The sequence below is a fragment of the Brachyistius frenatus genome, unplaced genomic scaffold (assembly GCF_029030835.1).
Source record: "Brachyistius frenatus isolate BFR_SWC_R1_liver_20210118 unplaced genomic scaffold, ASM2903083v1 Contig_23, whole genome shotgun sequence".
Taxonomy (NCBI): domain Eukaryota; kingdom Metazoa; phylum Chordata; class Actinopteri; family Embiotocidae; genus Brachyistius; species Brachyistius frenatus.
In genome coordinates this window covers 2,388,247-2,408,858 of record NW_027210622.1, presented here as the reverse complement: position 1 = coordinate 2,408,858, position 20,612 = coordinate 2,388,247, and the positions used below count along the sequence as shown (strand labels likewise).

The 20,612-nt window shown below is 40.5% G+C and overlaps 1 protein-coding gene across 3 annotated transcripts in view; it reads left to right on the top strand.

The window, feature by feature from the left end:
- The first annotated feature begins 375 nt into the window (after nucleotides 1-375).
- Nucleotides 376-20,612, top strand: part of LOC138620260 (microtubule-associated serine/threonine-protein kinase 1-like) — a 78,288-nt gene continuing 58,051 nt past the window's right edge. The window contains exons 1-2 of one of the 3 annotated variants that reach the window (XM_069697287.1): nucleotides 376-1,549; nucleotides 11,909-11,937. In XM_069697287.1, the coding sequence (XP_069553388.1) occupies nucleotides 1,511-1,549; nucleotides 11,909-11,937 (68 nt within the window). In that variant the 5' untranslated portion in view covers nucleotides 376-1,510. Of the gene's footprint in view, nucleotides 1,550-11,905; nucleotides 11,938-16,073; nucleotides 16,472-20,612 lie in introns of those variants that run through there. The other 2 variants (XM_069697286.1, XM_069697288.1) reach the window with 2 other exon arrangements.

Sequence of the window (20,612 nt, the reverse complement as noted above, 5' to 3'; positions counted from 1 at the left end):
CATTTTCTGTCATTAACTAATTAATCAACTAATCCTTACATCTCTAAATTGTTGTTCCTCTGTGTTAATGACCATTTACTCCAATGAGAGCAAGTAATGGTGGCAAAATCATTTTGCAATGCAAGGGCCAATAAATGAGGCACAGATAATATGCCCCTTTCTCATCAATAATGCGTCACTATTTACAATCTCACAGTTCTTAAAATCTTTTGGAGCATGTTACACTTTATTCCTTTACACTTCCCACCTAAAACTCCTCATACAGAAATACAGGATGAATATAACTCCCACATCTCAAGTGGTCTCGGTGTTGCTCGGAGTCTCCGGTCGTTGAGGGGTTAAACGTGGTTTGGTTGTAGGAAGTGGGTGGTAGGAGCCGAGGATGGAGCGAAGCCTGTGAGGCAACCACTGATCTTTTTTTTTTTTCACGAAAAAAAGCGGCGTTTCACCCGAGAAGAACAAAGTAAACACACCTTATCAAGATAAAACGGACAAACCCGCGTCTCGAGAGGACGAAAACGAGGAGAGATCCACCTGCTGTCACTGCCGATGTGTTTGTTTCTGTCTCCAGATGGACGTCTAGAGTCGCTGCAGGTTCTCACTGATCCTGCCTGTTTTTCAATGCACATATGTTCAGACAGCGTTTGAACGTGTCATGTAATGGGAGATCTGTCGTTAAATATCAAGTATGCACGTATTGAACTCTGTTTACAGGCATGCGCTGGTGCCTGTCAGCTCCTAGACTTGTCTTTATGAGATCTGGCTGCTCATGGACTCCTGGATCATGTAGAGGATTCCGACCAACACAGGATCGTTGTGATAGAGGCATTTCAAATGATGACAGTGGTTGAGTTAATTTATTTCGGCTGTTATTGGTGCATTGAAGAGTTTTAGGGGATGCTTTCTGTCTTGGGCTGTGATTCGCTTGGGTGTCCGGGGATGAAGATGTCTGCAAACTTGTTGGCTTTATCTAATCTGTGGTGTGATAACGTTCGGTCTGGCGGTGCGGGCTTCTCTGTCTCCCAGCTGGACTTCAGCTCATGCAGAGCACGCTGAGAGCCTGTCGCTTATTCAGCACTTCTCACCACAGAGCAGCCCAGTCAGGAGTGTCTGTCGGTGTCTGCCAGCATGGGATGTCGGCTGTGGTCGAGCACAGGAGCGCCACCTTTTACACTTTGGTCAAACCTGAGTGCAGTTTGTTGTTTGTAGCGCGAGATAAGATAAAGGAGCAGCATTGTTATTTATCATATTGACCACATTAGCACCACTTAGACTGCAAAAAAAAAAAAAAAAAAAAAAAAAAATCACCGGATATCATCTGCTTCTGGCTGGCAAACGACGTTAAAAGCGTGCGTCACTCTGACAGGAATTTGGGTACAGTAGTGAATTGTCAAACCGTGCTGGCTCGCTGAAAACCACGCGAGACTGGGCCTTCTTCTCGCCTGGTCACCTAGAAAACCACGGGAGCCACGAGACCTGCCGACAGGTGTGTAAAACCTGGACACGCGCCATGGATGATTCTGGGATCATCCGAAGACGGAGGCTGCAGGTAAGAACTTTTTTTTCCAACCCCCGTGTTTCCTAAACGTAACCATTCATCACAAACTTGGAGCTGATCCGTTAATTTGTCTTCTATCCTAACAGAGGGCACATTTACGATTCACAATAACAGCAAGAGTTTTACAAATACAAATTAGAGTTTTCGCTACTGTGTTTGGTGGTTCCTTGCCCACACACATGTAGAATCTAAAGCAATACAGACAACCCTTGACAGCCTTTTAAAATAATTTATAATTCCCTTGAATATGCTTTAGTCTAAATAGCATTTTATACAAATCTTACAAAGATACAGGCCCATATGGGTTCATAGAGAGTAGGATGTGAAGGCACAAGACCATAAACAACATGTTTTAGACTGCATAAATAAGCTTCATTTCAACTAGGAATAGCCAATATAATACAATTCTTACAGACTTCAAATGTACTTTGTTCATATCTAAATATTTATTAATACATTGAAAAACTGAGTACAGGACACAATATTTGGGAAACTAACACCTGACAGATCATGCTAGTTTGTAACAGTGAAATGAACAGTCCATCTTCCATTTACAGCAAACACCTAGAGGTAATACAATTATAACTATGTAGGCCGTGGAATGTATTAAGAATGGTAAAATGTTGACAAACTTTCCTTAATGTGTCATTTTTGGAACATTTACTTTAATGAAATGCCGCATCAGTAGGTTCAGACCCGTTTCATCTTTGAATTTCTTAATAATCTGACTAATGTTATCCCAAATGATATTCTTATGTAGAAAATACTTTATTTTGAGTGCATAAGTGCATTCACACTGTAAAGTATGGAAACATGCAGTGCACTATGAGAACCTGGATGGTGCACTCAAAATGGTCCAAAAATGGAGTGTGAAAAGCTGGACACTTTCCACACACTTCCTCACTCGCCATCTTGGCTACGTAGCGGAAAGGGAGGGACCATCGACATTAAGTGTTTTAGGTCATTAGTAAGCCATCAGTTTGTTTATTTGTTATTTGTTTAAACAGAGGGCGCAGAACAGCTTGATTTCTAGTCAAAATAATCAAAGTTTGTCGATTTGTTGGCAGGTGTTCCATTAATATGTAATTGGTATTTCCGGTAGGTGCAGAATGGCAGTGTACAATTTGAAACAACACTACCTTGTTCAAAATTCATGTACTACACAAGGCAGTGTACTAGCAAGTAAGAGTACGATATCTTAGTGTACTAGGAGAGGTACGTCACTTCAAACACGGCCCAATTCTGTAGTAGTCAGTCATATGTTGAGTATTGGTCTACTTAAAGGAGAGGTGGAAAAGATTACTCTGTTACATTTGCATGATGTTGGCTCGTCACTTCGTCCGTGTTGTACATTAGACAGACATGTCAAGTTACTGAAGGCTTCCTGCGAGGTGTTCCTCTGTGTGGACGTGTGAAACTAATCAAGTAAAATCAAATCAAATAAATTTGTAGAAATATGTCTTATCAAGATTCCCCGAAGCCAAAGTTGCCCTACACATTTGAGAAACCGAAACCAACCAATTTTGAGCATTTTTCACGTTAAAATGTGACCTTAACAATAATTAGATCCAGATAGATTGTTGCATAAATGCTGTAAATTGATTAATATACAATAAGATTTGGCTCTAGCTCCAATTAATTACTTTCACTACCAATTAACCTGTCAGTTATGTTTTTGTGTTAAACAATTGGCGGCTATTCTATGAAATGTCAAATGATATGTCAATATGCCGATCCCAAGTTCTAACCGTCTGAAGTTACAACCTCAGTTGTCTTATTTTGTCCCTCCAAAAATTAGAGAAAGTTAAAAATTTAAACATATACAAGATACTTTTTTTTTTTTTTAAAAAGGCACCAAATCAGCATATTGAAGGAGATGGAAACGGTGAATATTTGACATTTTAATGTTTTAATATACTCTAAGCTCCACTCTAAATTATCTTCTTTGATGTACTTGAGTTGTGTTCTTACACTTGCTTAACTCCTCACACCAGGAGATAGATCCTGTACATCACTGACGTTACGACTTTCAGATCAAATTTGTAATGTAGCTCTGGCTGCCAGAACTTGTTAAAACATAATTAGGTTCCGCTCATTGACTGTTTTATGCTCGAGTGATGGTTTGGCAGAGTTCTTTGAGACTTTGCTGAGCTCAGTGTTCCTCATGATTGAAATATTGCTTCGGAAGTTAATTGTATCTGAATCTCACATATGGATATCGACACCCTCCGTGGAAATGGAGTAGGCAGTCTGGCGGGGCGGCAGTAGGCAATCTGACGTGATCATGAAGCTTTAAATGTAATGTACATGTAGAGACACAGCAGGACAGAGACACACACAGACATTTCTGCATGATAGACTTTATATCGAACTATAACCAAGAAGACATAGACACACATAAAAAGACTTGTGCACTTACAGGAAGACTACTGGTGAGTCAAACTGCACTTTTGATTTTAGTCAGACGCTGAGTGCATTTTAATGTGTGTCTGTATGTACATTCATACTGTGGCTACACCAAGCATCTTGTGTTAGTTTGTTTCTGTGTGTGCGTGCATAGAATTCATGCTTATATGTACATATCAAATTGACTCCCAACCCCCGCCCCTACCCTTGGTCGATATCCATATCTCAGACAAAGGAGGTCTAAATGCTGAGGATGTGGTACAGTTGTTGGGCCCATTAGCAGGACTAATGGTGGCCTAACAGCCCTGTGTGCCCTCAGGGAGGAAGACCAACTACCAGCAGCAGGACGGGCTGAAAGGGCCCAAGGCCAGGAGGAGGGGTGGAGGGGTTTACATAGATTAGAAGTAGGCAGCAGCTGTGGGCTACAGTCGAACCCATTTAAGAGGCCATTACAATATGTGGATCCCCTTACTGCCTGGATCCACTTTCACACCAGAGAGACAGAGAGAGAAGGGAAGAAAAGGACTTTGAGTCTGTACATGCATGTTTGTGGTTCACACAGATGATTAACGCAATGATAATCTACGAGTGTGGACACCAAACTAACTAGGGTTAAAACTGAGGCAGAGCTGAGTCCCTTTCAACTTGATCAACGTTGATACCGATATAGTGACTGAACATGTAAATGAGAATAATCCCGTTTTCTATTAATGGCTCCTTTTCAAGTCATTAATTTGACACAATTGTTAAGTGCATGAAGTGAAGTTTTGGTTCGAACAGCTGTTCAGAAACTATTTGACATTGGGTGTAAAATTAACAAAGTTATGATTTTAAATCAGTCAGTACTTGATTTAAAAGGAAAATGTATTACAGCTGTAAACGAAGCTATATCAAAGTAAATGAGTCATCTTGAGTGTCCGAAGTCAACTTCTCAGTACTTGACAGTCTAACTTGGCTGATGCTGGATTGCTGAGGCAGATACCAAAATTGATGCTCAAGAAAATTTTAAAAAAAAATCAGATAATCCTAGAGAATTAGCTAGTTTTAAAACTTTTCATTTGTGAAAGAGGGTCATGACATGCAACAATATGTCTTTTGACATCCCAAATGTCCTTTAATGATTCTTCCTGATTAACTATATACATTCAAAACATTTAAATCAATCACAGAATCAGACTTTGCTGCAACAGGCCCAATTTCTTTTCGGTGAGACACATTTAAAAATAGAAACTCGATCAGTTGCAGTGATGATTAACATCATGATCTCCGCCCATTCCACTTTATTTGTCTGTAGCCGTATTTTCTGCTGTGGGAGAGAATAGGTCACTGATGAGCTGTTTTCATCTGGGGTGAAGGTTACCATGCTGTCCCGAGCAGTTTTAGGTTGTGTGTTACACTTAACCCACGTGCTCGTACGCTCACACAAACGAACACAAGTCGTGCTGTGTGTCTCATCCCTCTCTGATGTAGGAGTATGGGCTGCACTAAACACACACACACACACACACACACACACACACACACACACACACACACACACACACACACACACACACACACACACACACACACACACACACACACACACACACACACACACACACACACATAATTTGTCCAATATTTTGTTCTGGGCAGTGTGCCCATTTCCAATATGCTAAGCACAAGGGATAAGAGTGTGATCACTGCAGAAGATCCAGCTCTCTTTGCCAAGTCCTGTCACTCACTGCCGTGCCCACTGCTTTGTTCTGCATCACCATGTCCTTCTGATGTCAGTATTATTCAGAGAGGCTAGGTTTTGTACTGAGAGAGCAAAATGTATATCAAAGCAACAGATCTGGGCCAGAATATATTTGGGAATTGCTTCAAATATTTGAACTACTTTAGCAGGGCTTGAATTATAATGCCAGACACCTATAAAGCACAACGCTTGTGTCCGTCTTCCTCCCCAAAACAGGTATAATATGAAAAAAAATTGCGTTTCATTCATGTCACAAGAAAGCAATAAAGGTTAGTGTAAGATGTTACATTATTTTAGACCTCTGTGTGGAGACCTGTGAATTCAAAGCTTTTAAAGGAAACTTGAATGCTGGTATACTGAAGCGTACACTGTTTGACATTTGCCTCGCAATCTGCTGTCAGTTTTGGCAGCAGGAGGAGGACAGAAGCCTCATTTATCTGCCCAGGGCAGCAGCATATTAACATTTTTATTTTCTTTAGTTTCCAGTAGGCCTTGACTTTGTCGTGGAGTAAATATACACTGAAAATAAAAAAACACGTGACACTGCTCATGCAAAGTTGTCTCAAATTTTAATCTGTTTTAAACTGTCCTGTTGCATCAAAGCATAGCATCAGATGAGAATGTGAATAATGTGCTTGTACTTGTAACTTGGAGCCCGGAGGTTGTGCACAATGGATTAAATGTGCGAAGGAGGTGTTTGTTTGTATGTGCAGACATCTGTGCGTCTGGCTACACTCCATCATATCTGCAAGAACAGCTTAATTAAAGCTGTTTTCCATCTATGGTTACATCACGTTACATCAGAAGAGTTTCTGGGTTGTTTTTTTTTGTTAAATTGTTTGTATGGACTTATCACTAACTGTGACATGACAGCAGTATGATTACACCATCTATGGATGCAGCGTGCTGTTATCACAGTGTGGTTGAAGTGAGAGGACACAGCAGGACACGTCATGGCATTAGTATGTGTAATCATGAAGACACAGAATGATTTTTAATCAACAATCACATCCATCATCATCCAGGCCTGTGATTACTCGTATAATTCTTTCATGTCACAACACATGTTTTACCAACACCATCAATACTTCAGCTATGCGTCTTCTATGTGTCAGGATCAACTTTGATGATTTCTGGTGTGGGCAAAACGTATCCCTGCTTCTTTAGATAATAATACATTTAGAAATATACATTATTTGATCAAATGTAAATGTGATTAAATAGTTTATTTCAGGATTTTAGCTGCATTCTTATATTATAAAAGTCAACCAGACAGGAGGATGATCAATTTAAGTGACTGAAGACAAAACAATAAAGGAATTGAAAATGAAATAAATGCAGCAAGCTACTAACTTTTTTCATTATTGATTTATCTATTAGATATGTTTTATTAATCCAAAATTGTTCACTCTGTAAAATGTCATAATGTTTTGAAAATTGCCCATTGTGAGTTTCTTAGACTCAAAGATGTCATCTTAAAATTGTTCAAAGTCACTTATAAATCACATCAAACAAATTTTCACATTTGAGAAGTTGGAAGAAACATATATTGGCCACCAGTGCAAAAAGGAGCACATTTTGCTGGAGCTTATCCCAGCTAACAGGGCGAGAGGTGGGAGAGGTGGGGTAAACCCTGGACAGGCAAAATAGCTGCTGATTAATTTGGTTTATTGACTCACGCGGTGCATAATCAGTGCAGCAGATATCTGTCAGATTTTGAATTCAGGCCATCTCAGTTTTGACCCCTTAGCTAGTTGTGCTTTACAATCCTTTCTTTATTGTAATAAATCTGTCACATGCTGACAAATAATACAGACATTTACCCCTGATTGGACCCAGATATACAAATAACAGATGATACAAATAACAGTTTTTACTGAGTGTCTTCATACCATCTGAAAGTACCCCTACTGTTATTTTAATATTCCTTTTTTGTACCTAAATGTTTATATTTACATATTTCTTATGAACATCAGGGTTTCTGTTACACGCAACAGGATACTACTGCTCAGGTTGTCGTAGTTAAGTCAATTGAGGATAATATAGTTCTGAGAAATACAGGAATGACCAGTAACACAGCAACAGTACGTACAGTAGCTGTCTATTGGACAGACAGTGAGAGGGAGCAGGTGTTGGGGTTTTATCCATTAGCCACCCTTATCCCCCATAACCATACACACTCACACACGCACGCACGCACGCACGCACGCACACACACACACACACACACACACACACACACACACACACACACACACACACACACACACACACACGTATATAAGACTCGTGTGGAGCTCCTCTGAGTCACCCTGGCTGAGCTCACTTCCTCTTGATGATGTAGTGTATTAGACTCCTAGCTCACTGTGATAGATGATGTCACTTCCATTGAAAAAAAAAGTGACTGCCTCCTGCTTCACTAAAAATACCACACTGCCATCATAGGTGTAATTACATTTTTCCACATCAGTTGTAAGTGTTCATTTGACATTTTGTCAGATGGTTCATTCACTGTCTTGACCAGAGTTGGATAACTAAAATCGATTTCTCATGTTTTGATTGGAAATATGAAGCTACAGACACAGATAATCGACGTAGTGTGTCATAAATACTGAAAACAGGGCCATGTGCCAAGCTGCTACACTTATTTGTACAACTCTCATCAAGTTTCCCAAGACAAATAATTAAAATGATTCGTTTTTCAACCAGCCAGCTGAAACCATACTGACTTATTACAATGTGTCTATTAAACACCAGCATGTTTGTGATACGTGAATATCAACTGAGCACTAATCCACACTTTGAGCAAACCGTCACACATTTATTTTCTTAACAATATTTGCTTGATCACATTTAATTTGATATACAATAATGGACACTCCTTTAAGGTCTCAGCCTGAACCTTTTGAAGGATAAAGCCATCTTGAGTTAATTGGACACTTGGCTACACAATGTTACTAGTTAGTTCATGAACAGAAGAGCTCAGATGTGGCACACAGTTGACAAAGTTCAGTATTGCTATTTTTATTAAGGTGGAGTTGCCTGTTAATATAAGGAGAGAAGAGGTGACCATGCAAGGAACGACTACAATAACAAGGCTTATACGAATAGAAAATCTGTCCAATTGCTTTTGACTTTTAATCAGTATGTGTTTAAAGAGCTTTACCACCCGCTCTTTATATTGGATACTTATTGACTGGATGGCTTTTATTTTTGTCAGTTTCTGATTCTTTGTACTACAAACACAAAATTTCCTACCTCACAACATACGGAACTGATCTGAGTATTGTATTGAAAAATGAGTATTGTATCGTGTTGTAGTTTTATAACGAGGGGAAGCATTAATACCTCACAGTGTTGGAATCGGGTTAGTTTGGGTTGCATGCTTGTTTTGAGACTGTTTGGAGACGAAAGCTGCAGCTGTCAAGTCATGTTTCATCAGCTTGGCTTTGTTTGGATTTCGTAATGCCTGTTTACTTATACAAAGAATGAGATTGACTGAGAACAGGAGGGAGAGACATTTCAGGATGTGAATCTTTTTTTTTTGAAAGCCAGTTGCAGTCCCTTCTTCTTGCCTTATTTTCCTCTCATGTCTTGTGACCGTGGTTGTCGTTGGTCACTTGGATTCATTCCTATTCACAGACATGGCTCAGTGTCATTAAGCCTTCCCTGAGGGAAAAAAAAAAAAAAAAATCCAGATGATAATATCTTTTGAGCCAGGCCATTGAGTGGTGGAAAATAGCACGATAAGCAGCGCAGCACAGGCTGACAGTAGGAATTGACAGGTAACCTGATCTAACCTAAACTAAATCTTAAATGGTTTTAAATTGGGAATAGATGGGCAACAAGCAACATTCAGATTCATCCCAGTAGATCCTAATCACATCAGAGTCCTTGTTGCTGTGTCCCAGTGTCATAAATATAGCAGCAACAATTCACTTTGGCTCCACTTAACCTGGCGGTTCCTGAAGCTCTGAAGTCTCTGAGCACTTAGGAGGGATCATTTTACAAGCTGCTTTTCACTTAAACTCCACACGAACAGAGAACTACAAAGACAACAACATCGCCATCAAGTAAAAATGGAAAATACAACATTGCCCTTTTAGATTTTTACCAACATACTGCTATTAAATAAAATATACATACCTCACATCCCTGCCGTGTGCACTTATTAGATAAAAATATTGGAAAAAGACCAGTGTTTGTCAAAACGGTTTTGTTAAAGACAGATCGTTTGAAGAATAGTGGGGGCTTGACGGTGGGATATCTTGTTCAGTGTCCCAACCCATGGAATGCATTTGAAGGTTAAAGCAGCAGGGCAGGTAGACCCCTCAATGGGACTCAAGAAGAACCAGAGGGGTCACAACACAAGACCATCAAAGGGCAGGGTTCCCACTGGAATATCACAGAATTATAAAACGTCTTTCCTAGACATAGAAAGTCAGGAGAGTTGATAATGTTATGGGCCATGTCATAGAATATCACAGAGTTTTGTTTGTTGCATATTTAAATTTTAGTTTCCATTTATCAAAATGTAATATTTTCACTAAGCATTTCTCTATATCGTGTTATTTAATGTTTTCTGAGTGCGTTTATCCTTTTCCAATCGCCAGTCTAATGCCAGCAAAATTAAAATTTTAAGAGCTTTGGCTACAAAACGATGACTTTAGAGATGATGACAGATGACAGAAAAGCAAAAAGTAAAGTTTGTATAACTACTATTGATCTATCAGGAGAGGGATCCCTTCACAGCCACACCAACAGTGAGTTTGTTGCTTAGGCAGGTAAAAAGCAGTGGTGTTATACTGAAAATGCCAGTGAAAATGTCAATAAATCTCGCAAATGGATGGGAATAAAATAATGTGCCTGGTTTTGCTGATCAGTACAAAGGTGGTTTGTTTTTTTAGTTAATTTTAGTTCATGGAAATTCTTCTTTTTTAGTTAGTGAAACTGAGGGAATTCGACATTTGACTTCGAGTAGTAACCTTAAAAAGGAAAAATTCACAAAAGATTTTTTTTTCTGACTTACATTTTTACATGTTACTTTGTGGCATACTGTACAAATGACTTCTTCAGTGCTATGAATATTGTTCAACAAACCGCATTTTATAGAAAATTTACTTTCAAACTATAATGACCACCATCTGTAAAAAAAAGTGGGGAACAAGTTAGCCTGGCTGCGCGGACTGTGGCTCACAGCTTCAGTTTTCTTCGCTGTTACCATCTGGTAACTGCACGTATTAGCGTTTGTTCAGCGGACCAATCAGAGAGCAGTGTCGGTGGTTAGCTGCGTTTGTCCCGCGCCTCCTTCACTGGAATTGGACGGCTGGTGACAGTGACAAGCTCAGTGCTAATATTTTCCAACTGTCATTGACCGGAAAAAAAAAATCGCAGCACGTTGAGCGTTCAGCGCAGAATAAACGGTCAGACTCGTCAAGCTACTGGTGTTTATTAAAACAATAAAAAAAAAAAAATGCTGTACTCAGGAAAAAAACACTTTGGTGGACAATTGCGGTAGGTAGTTGCAGTGGTAGCAGACTGTCGGCCGGTTTTGGCCCGTGCTGATTGGTTAAAATTATCCGGAGGTCTACACCAAGCAGGATGGAACAACTGCAAACGAATCCAGAGTGAAATTGGGTTCTGGTTCGCACCAGGCTAGGAACCAGAAGTACCATTATACAAAATCTATACCCTCTGTCACTCAAGAAATCCATCAACGCTGCCCACACTGAGTATCTTTCAGTCTTATGTTTGACCTTCAGTGAATTTGATTCATGCACATCCTGTTTATATGCTAAGAAACAACAAAGTGCTTCACAGGTAGGAATTAAGACAACAGCAGTAAAATATAAGAGGTTATAAAAACAGGAAACAGATTTTAAATGAAATCCATAACATGACAACTAATTGCATCTCTTCGTTAAGTAATAAGATCAGAGTGATGAGTTCAATCTGTTTCAGTTTTGAGCTGCTGTTTAAAGTGCTCATAATGAGACATTACAGGTAGGCTATTGTTATGTTAAGTGACACGTAATCACCACACTTACAGTAAATTAGAAGCCTTTCCACCTTTTTTTGCCCATAAACAGGGAGTTCTGCAGAAACAGATTGCATGATGGGTGAAACTCATCTAACCTGTCTCATCTGTCTCCTTTCTCTCCTTTCTCTCCTCTCCCTTTTCTCTCTCCCTTTATCACCAGAAGGATCTACCTCTGCCCCGGAAAAGTAGCAGGTGAGTGTGACATTATTCCTTTATATATATTTCTAAATGTGGGTTTATAGTGTGGGACAATTTAAAAATAGTTACAGGTGAGTGTATTTGTGGTGTTGATGGTGCGGCTGTGTGTTGTTGTGTGTGTTTTCGTATTCTCAGAGTTTAATTTCTGTCCTCACGGGGAAAGTCAGAAAACTATTTGGACAGTAATAAAGAGTTTTAAGAGCACTTTAGTGTGCCGTGACAAAACATGTCATTAATTTTGAAGCTTTCTGTTTGTTTTTTGGGTTGTTTTTTTTACATTGTAAGGCCACAGTAATGAACCACCCTGTTTTCTTAGCTAAAGATACAGACAGACGAGGAAGGAATAGCAGTTTTTAAAGACTTGGAATCTTTCCAGCTTGTTATGAGGAAGTCATGGTCGGGTGGTGTGATTGTACAGTAGGAAGCTTGCTTTTACACTGCAGCATGTCTCAGTTTCGTGTGAGCCCTTTCACTCATAGAAAGTCTCTGCTGGCCCAATCTGTTGCACCAGTGAACTGTGCAATGAAAGTTCAGCAGCAGGAGAGCCACGCTGTGACCTTAATGCCCCGTGTGGGTCAGGGAAAGCAGTGTGGGTGAGAAAGGAGAACAGAGGAGTTCATGATGTGTAACATGTGACTTAAGCCACCAAATGTCAGTGAAATTAGTAAAGGAATGATGTGTTGTTTGTTTCCTTTATGCTTTATTAAGGCATCAGACATACAGGAGTGCTCTGACATGTTGTCAACATTTTCAAAAAGGACCAATTGTGGTTTTGTTTATTTTCTGTTGTGTATATAATGTTACAATGTCAGATACTCATATTAAAAGTCGCCAAAGTTTTAAATTTAAACGCGTGTAAAAGTAATTCATTTGGGTGAAAAGCTCAGGCTTCAATGAGCACGATACACGTAGGTCTCCTTTAAGCAAAAGTCAGAATTATGTTTTGTATCAGATAATTCTAGCATCATTGGAAGTTTTGCTCCTCACACTATTACTATATTAACTTTATATCCACTAAAGAATTAGGAGTTTTATTTTCCAGATTAAAGGTAGTCAAGATTTAATTTTTGTTTTGTTTGTCTGTTTACTTTATTGAATACAGACTGCAGAAGGATTTAAAAAAACAACACAATACTTGCCTGAGAATCGTCAGTTTTCTTCAGTTTAAAATGAATCTAGTTGTGTTCACGTCCACCAGTGCATATTAAACAGGTACTGACAATATTGAATTGGGTACTCTTCAGTTCAGTCAATCAGTGATGCAGTTGACCTCACTAACCTCAAATTATTACTCATTATTAGGGTCCGAGCACCAAAGGTGCGAAAGCCCTATTGTTATTTAAAGTGTTATTTTGCAGATGACAGGGAAATCTTAACTGGAAGTTATAAGGAAGAGACGGTCTCATGCTTTATCACAGCTTCATTTGTGCCCTTTAATGAATTGATTAATGGCAATTCCTTCAAAGTTTTGACATTAAAGCCAGATATTAACATTTGAAGGCAGGTTCCCAAAACAGGACTGACTCTTGGGAGAGACAGAGATGGATACGGCTGGCTTCGCCACACAGATAGATAACATTCAGTGACTAAATTAGAAGCCTCTGGAGTCGTTTTCTGTGCCATTTAGCAGTAAGTGGAATTGAATGATCCTGAGAGGTTTGACAAAACTGATTAAAATATCTTTAATGCTGTCCTTTAACAATTATGGCGTCTAAAATGTGAAATATTTGTTAAAATGCCTTAAACAGTGTGTGAGTCTCTGTCCATGGTGCTGAAATACAGTTCTGCACTCTGTCTTTGCCCTGCAGTGTTTTTATATCACCCTTTCACTCCTCTTTTGTTTTTCTTTAAAAAAATATGACGAAACAAGTGATTTTTTTTTTTTACATTTCTCATTATTCAAATCCAGTATTACAAACGCATGTGGACGTGGTTTTAATTGAAAGCATATTTCTTTTTTTTTCTATCCATCTTAATCATTCTTCAGTTTTTGACGGTGTCCTCTCTTTCACTGCTGCTCCTGCCACTAAAAGCACTCCACAAATCAGACAGAATTTTATAAAGAGTCTTATGTCAGCTCAAAATGCTGTCTGAAAGTGCCTTTGAACATTGCGGGTGGTGTAATTTTCCACCAAATGCTTATACTTTGCTGTCATCATTTCGAGTTTTTGAAATCCTTAACTATTTTTCTGAAACTGCCGTGGTCCGGAGCCTTACTGTTTTCAGTTTGCCCACTTTAGTTCTGTGTGAGCAGAATATTAATCAACTAACTCTGTCAGATGACTGTTTGTCTTGTTTATCCATTTAGGGTGTTGTAAATATGAAGCAAAGCGCTAATTTCCCGTATGAAGCTGAGTTTATTATTTGACTTCATTTATTTTATGTGTGTACTTCTGCTTAGTATTCTGTATACATCTTACTCACGGCAGAGGTATCAGGTATCCGATGATGCTGCCTTTTACATGCCTGGAGTATTTATCTGTATCCCTGTGTAATTATAATTTACTGCCATACTCTCTCTGGCCACGTACTTCTGTGTGTGTGTGCTCTTTGTGTGAAGCATGCATGCGTTACCCTGGCTGCTGTCAGCTCGTGTGTTTTGTCCGTGACCTCTGACCCGTGTGGCAGATGTCACAGCATGACATGAAGGAGACACTGGAGCTGGAGGCTCACAGTCAACCCCCTCCCCTCCCCCACTGCTTCATGCTGCTGTTGAATTTATTTTTACAGGCATCCTCCTGTGGGTGGAGCTGGAGTCTTGTACAGTGGTGGTGCAATGACTGCATGTTTATAGCAGAATGAGGAAAAAGTGAATTGAAGGACAGCAAAGCTAACAAATACTGAAACCCTGAGACTTGAAATATGTTTCAGAAGAGCCTGGAAGTCTCCCACATGATACACTGAACCCCCCATCGTGTCTTCCTTATGATATCATGCCACCCATCCCTGTCTCTGACCCCCTGCTGTGTTTCAGTGATATCACCAGCCTCCTCCCCCGCTCCCCGTCTCCTCTCTCCCATGTATATTTTATCCATCCAGACTCCCACATTAGAGACGGCATCCATTATTGAATTACTCCCCTCAGCACTACTGTGCAACTGTCACCCCACGTCAGCTTTAACATTTGGTGGACTTGTTTCAAAGGGAAGAAGGCTGGACGAAACACATATGCACACGCGCACACAGAGAAAAGACTTGGCTGGCCATTGCAGAGCAGCTCCTGTGATATCTAGGACAATTAGATGATGCCAGAGCTCATGCAATGTGGCATTTCACATCTTAGAAAAAATATCACCGTGTTTCTGTGTGCTCCGTGGATAAGGCTGACGTAGTTCTACATTTTTCATACTATCAATGCAGCCCGTGAAAAACTCAGTCAATAATGTTTGTCTGCCTCTCAAGGCTTTCCGTCTTCACCTGCACTGACTGTGGCACTCCAGGCACATTAGCTCCTACTGAACATATGAATCTTTGAATATTACAGTTTTATTTAACAAGATGCTAACTATTTCCCTAAAGCAACAGGGCACAATAGTTTTCAGTAAACTAAAACAGCATTTATATGTGTGCCCAAACATTACCCTAAAACGTTTAATTCTCTTCTCGCTTCAAGTAGATGCGCTGGAATGGTTTGGAGAAATGCACAACATATTTACTCCATGCCAAATACAAAACTGAACAACATTTCTTCATTATGTCACTAAAAAAAGCGTAATAAGGTTTACATTACATGTCCTCTAATGATCTTTTTTTTAAATGATGCCAGGGCCAGTATGATAATGCTCATCTAGAAACTGTAACATACACAGAAACACACTGAACAGCACACCTTGCAGTGTCCTTCCCCTCTCTCTCTCTGTCTGTTTTGTCATTCACATTAGTCCTCAGTTCACTGCTCCCTCATCTCGCCACCTCTGATTGGCTTTCACTCTGTCTCTCTAGCCGTCTCGCTTGCTTTCTCCCACATGCTGTTTCTTTCTCTCTCACTCGTACTGCATTTACTTGCGTTGAGCTCACCCCCCCCTTCTCTCATCCGTTCCCCCCCCCCTCTGTCGCTGTACACTTCCTGGCTTGGCACCCTTGACAACCCTTGAGAAGCAGCCCCACAATCCTCTCTCCTTCTGAGCGGGATGCTCGGCAGCCCGTTCCCTCTCTCTGTCTGCTCTTCCTCCCTCTCGTCTCCTCACTTAAATTCTCCTTTTCTCCATCTGTAACACAGATGACATTTGCACATTTTTCTTCTCTCTCTTGCACACACTCCTGAAGGCATACTCACGTGAGAGTCACAGCGAGGCATCAGAGAGAGAGAGAGAGAGAGAGAGAGAGAGAGAGTGTGTGTGTGGATGTGTGTGTTTCACTGGCCAGAGGAAGCTGACATGCCAGTGTGGAGCGTAATCGCTGCTTCTTGACTGCCTGCCTGCGTGTGTGTGTTTGTTTCTGTGTGTGTACGTGTGGAGGCTCAGCTGCTCTCATGTTCATCTGCCAACACAGCCTCTGCTGCTAGCAACATGTTTCGACGCACAAAAAGGTAAATGGCAACAATCTGTCAACGTGCAGTCTTTGTGACCGGTGTGGTGCCCTGCTGTTGTTCGTATGTGTTGATTCATCAGAGGAGGTGCTTGTGTTTTTTTCCACTATGTTTCCGTTGTCCCTGCCAGCTATCACGCTGTCTCACAGTTGTCTCCCTGTCTCCATTTAGCTTCAGCAATATGGTATGCGCGCTTGTGTGTGTCTTTAGATTCATATGTGCACATACGAGGTGCTTTTATGTTCTTACATCTGACAGGTATGCATGGAGCATTTTTTAAAGTGCATAATTTGTTTTGTTATGCATATTATATGTGTGTTTGCTGTGTGTGTGTGTGTGTGTATCTAATATACCACAGTAATAGACTTGTTAGACGTGCATTTATACCCGTGTTAAGCTTTATGGTACTGATGCACATATGATGAAAGATTTTGTCTGCTTTAGATAATGGTTTGTAAGCTGGACTCTCTCTCACACACACTGAAGGTATGTGTGTGCTGGGTTAGCAGCCTGTGTGTCAGATATAGCATTATGAAGTGAAAGCATTATTTTCAGTGTTCAGGGAGTGCTTGTGTAGCAGAGAGCCAACAGTGGGCAGTACTACAGTGCTGTCTGTTTGGCACAACTCCTCATTCTTCCTCTCTTCAGTTCTTTCCTCTTTTTCTACCTTTACTCTTGCCTTTATTTTATGTCCCTTACATCACCTTACTCTCCTCTCCCCTCCTCTCATGTACAGTCTGCACAGACCCTTTAGTCCCTCCTGCCGTTTGCTGTCTTCATCTCATCTGATCACAGAGGGATTAGTCTGAGTCTTCACTGTTGCTCCCACTTTGCAGGGAATGAACAGCAGGATACGTTGTATATGGGAGCAATGGCTCCCTCATTCAAACTGTAGGCCACCACATTGACTGTATGTATTTATGGGAGACCATGTGTGTACACGAGAAGGTTTGTTTAAACGTGTGTTTGTATAGGAGTCTGTACACATGTATTTGCTGTTTTCCATTGTTTTTCTGCTGTCTGCTGCAAAGGTCTCTCTTTTCTTGATCATGTAGTCCGCAGGTTGACATAATAATCTATATCCTTCTTGTGTGGAGATTATGACTACTGTTGGGTTGGATGATTTTTTTTTTTTCGAAATTTGTATTTTTTTTATTCATACATGTTTAGCTTGACAGTAGAAAGCAGATCATCAAATGCTCAAATTCAACAAGATGAAAGCAGAAAATATTTGGATTATGGTGCTGAACCTAATGTTTTGCTCAGCAATTAATCAGTTATGAAAGTTGTTGTTGATTTTCTGTCGATTTGTTATTTAAAGGAGCATTGTGTAGGATTTAGTGTAACCAAATGGTTGCACTTGGTTGTAGATTCTCCCCAAATGTCCATGGTGAAGCTCCGGCAGCGAAACTTAGAAAAAACACTGAAGAACCCAGTTTGTCCCTTCTGGGCTACTGTAGAAACAAGCTTAGTGAAAGAGGACCTGCTCCTCTCTCTCTCTCTCTCTCTCTCTCTCTCTCTCTCTCTCTCTCTCTCTCTCTCTCTCTCTCTCTCTCTCTCTCTCTCTCTCTCTCTCTCTCTCTCTCTCTCTCTCTCTCTCTCTCTCTCTCTCTCTCTCTCTCTCTCTCTCTCTCTCTCTCTCTCTCTCTCTCTCTCTCTCTCTCTCTCTCTCTCTCTCTCTCTCTCTCTCTCTCTCTCTCTCTCTCTCTCTCTCTCTCTCTCTCTCTCTCTCTCTCTCTCTCTCTCTCTCTCTCTCTCTCTCTCTCTCTCTCTCTCTCTCTCTCTCTCTTCTCTCTCTCTCTCTCTCTCTCTCTCTCTCTCTCTCTCTCTCTCTCTCTCTCTCTCTCTCTCTCTCTCTCTCTCTCTCTCTCTCTCTCTCTCTCTCTCTCTCTCTCTCTCTCTCTCTCTCTCTCTCTCTCTCTCTCTCTCTCTCTCTCTGATGTAATTAAATCATAAAAGATAAATGGTCTGCACTTATATAGTCCTTCATCACCATAGCGGTTTCAGACTGTTTCTCATTCACTTATTCACACATCATCAAACTGCTCTCCTGCCATCAAGAACGACTTGGGGTTCAGTGTCTTGCCCCCAGAACACTTCAGCATGTAGACAGGAGGAACTGGGGATTGAACTACCAACCATATGATTAGTAGGCTAACTGCTAAACCACCTGAGCCACTGCTGCCCCAGACTGTGAATGATATGAAGGGTTCATTCTGATGTAAAGAAAATACAGCCAAGGAGGGAATGACTTGCCTCGCCACTCTGTACAAAAGGTATAATATGGAGTGGGGCAATTGTTGTTCCGCCATTGAGGCACCAGGCTGGTTCCACTTTTACACCGACACTCAAAGTTGGGATAGCGCTACCAGACCCAAACTCACAACTCTGCTTCAGGAACGCCAGCATGCTATCTAAAGGGGCGACATGACACTGGCTTTGGTTTGGTGTTAAAAATAGGCATGATGAGGGATCTTCCTCGTGGCAGTTTTGCAGGATCTCAGTTTAACACGGGCTTCAGTTTGAGATGAGTATACACTAATAAAAACCAATTATGAATATTACATTCCCTTTTTACCAATAGATCCCCCGACATCCCACACACTGAAACCTAAATTGATGAAGTGTTTTCAGCAGTAAGTATTAATATGACCAGCAACTCTGAGTCAGTATGTTTGTTTGGTTATTTGTCATTGACCAAAAGAAAGTTGACATCAAATGTCTGGTTGGATTCATAATCTTGTTTACTTCCGCTTTGATTAGATGCACACAACAAATTTGCCGGTTTAAGACAGTATTATATTTTGGCAAAATTATTGCAGAAAAACATGTTCAAAATTCTCAAGTAAAGTGTTGTTTAGGTACTGGTGCTGAAACTCAAATATTGTATCAGCACCAGCATTGGAAAATGTTCACCCATCCCTAATTCTGTGTTATAAATATCATCAAATCATTTATCCCTGCTTCCTCTTTTGCTCTGCTTTTTTAATCATCTTGCTGTCTCTTGCTCTCTGCTTCCCTGGATTCTCTGAATGTGCTTTCTTGGCTGGCCGCAGCAATTAAAAGAGATAATGCTTTTGTGTCCAATCCAAACAGATTGAGCTACAGGAAGACAGTAAAAGTGTGTGAGTAAAAGAGAGAGAGAGAGAGAGAGAGAGAGCATGAGGCAGCAGCAGAGCTACAGGAAGATGAGAGTGGAGTGGGATGAAAGGCAGAGCCTGAGGTAGTGTCTCAGTCTACATTTAAGGGTAGCCCACCGGGGTTAACCGAGCCCATGACGATAGACTCTGTGTCTTTGACTGCTTCCTTCTGCCTTACTTGTTTTCACCACTTGAAGGTAAACCCTGCTGGTTTGCTGCTTTGGATTGTGAGATCATGAAAGAGAGACAGACACAAACTCGAGGAGAATTAAAGGACTGAAGCCAGATGACAAACAAGCGAAGAAGGCCCTTTATTATCTCACTCACACATACAGTATTATCCCACACATGTACATCATTACTCTCATACATGATGCACAGTTCATAAGATCCCTCTCATTAGCAACACACAGGACATTTCATCCCACTCACATGCAGCACACAGCGCTAATGTTTAGTTTTTACATGTGAGGCATAGAAAAAAAACCCTGTAATTCAGGAGAGTTATCATAAAAAACAGGTTTCCCTTTCATTTATTTAGCCTATAGTATGAATAACAAGACAACAGACTACATTGGACATGTAGAATTTTCATTTTGTACACATCTGCTGTTGGTCTTTACAGCTTACATTATGATGATGGACCTGACACGCCGACATAAGTAGGTACCACAATTATCTACTTGAGCGTCAACACATGAAGCAGAGTTACAGTGAATCACTCAGTCAGTTGTGTTATGGCTTTTAGACGTAGCTGAATGAAGGGCGGATATTTTTGTCCGTTGTTCGCACACATGGTTAAAAACTGAAGCATGCTTATCTGCCTCCTTGCAGCAGCAGATGAAGATGGATGTTGTAGATTCAGTGTAGTTTAGTGTTTGAGCTGCAGCTTTTTTTCTTTTTTTTTTTAAAGGAGCTCTAGAGGGAAGGGCGCTACAGAAAAACGTGCAGCATTAAACACGGAAACTCCTCTCCACGCTCTACGCCTGTTGTTTGTACCA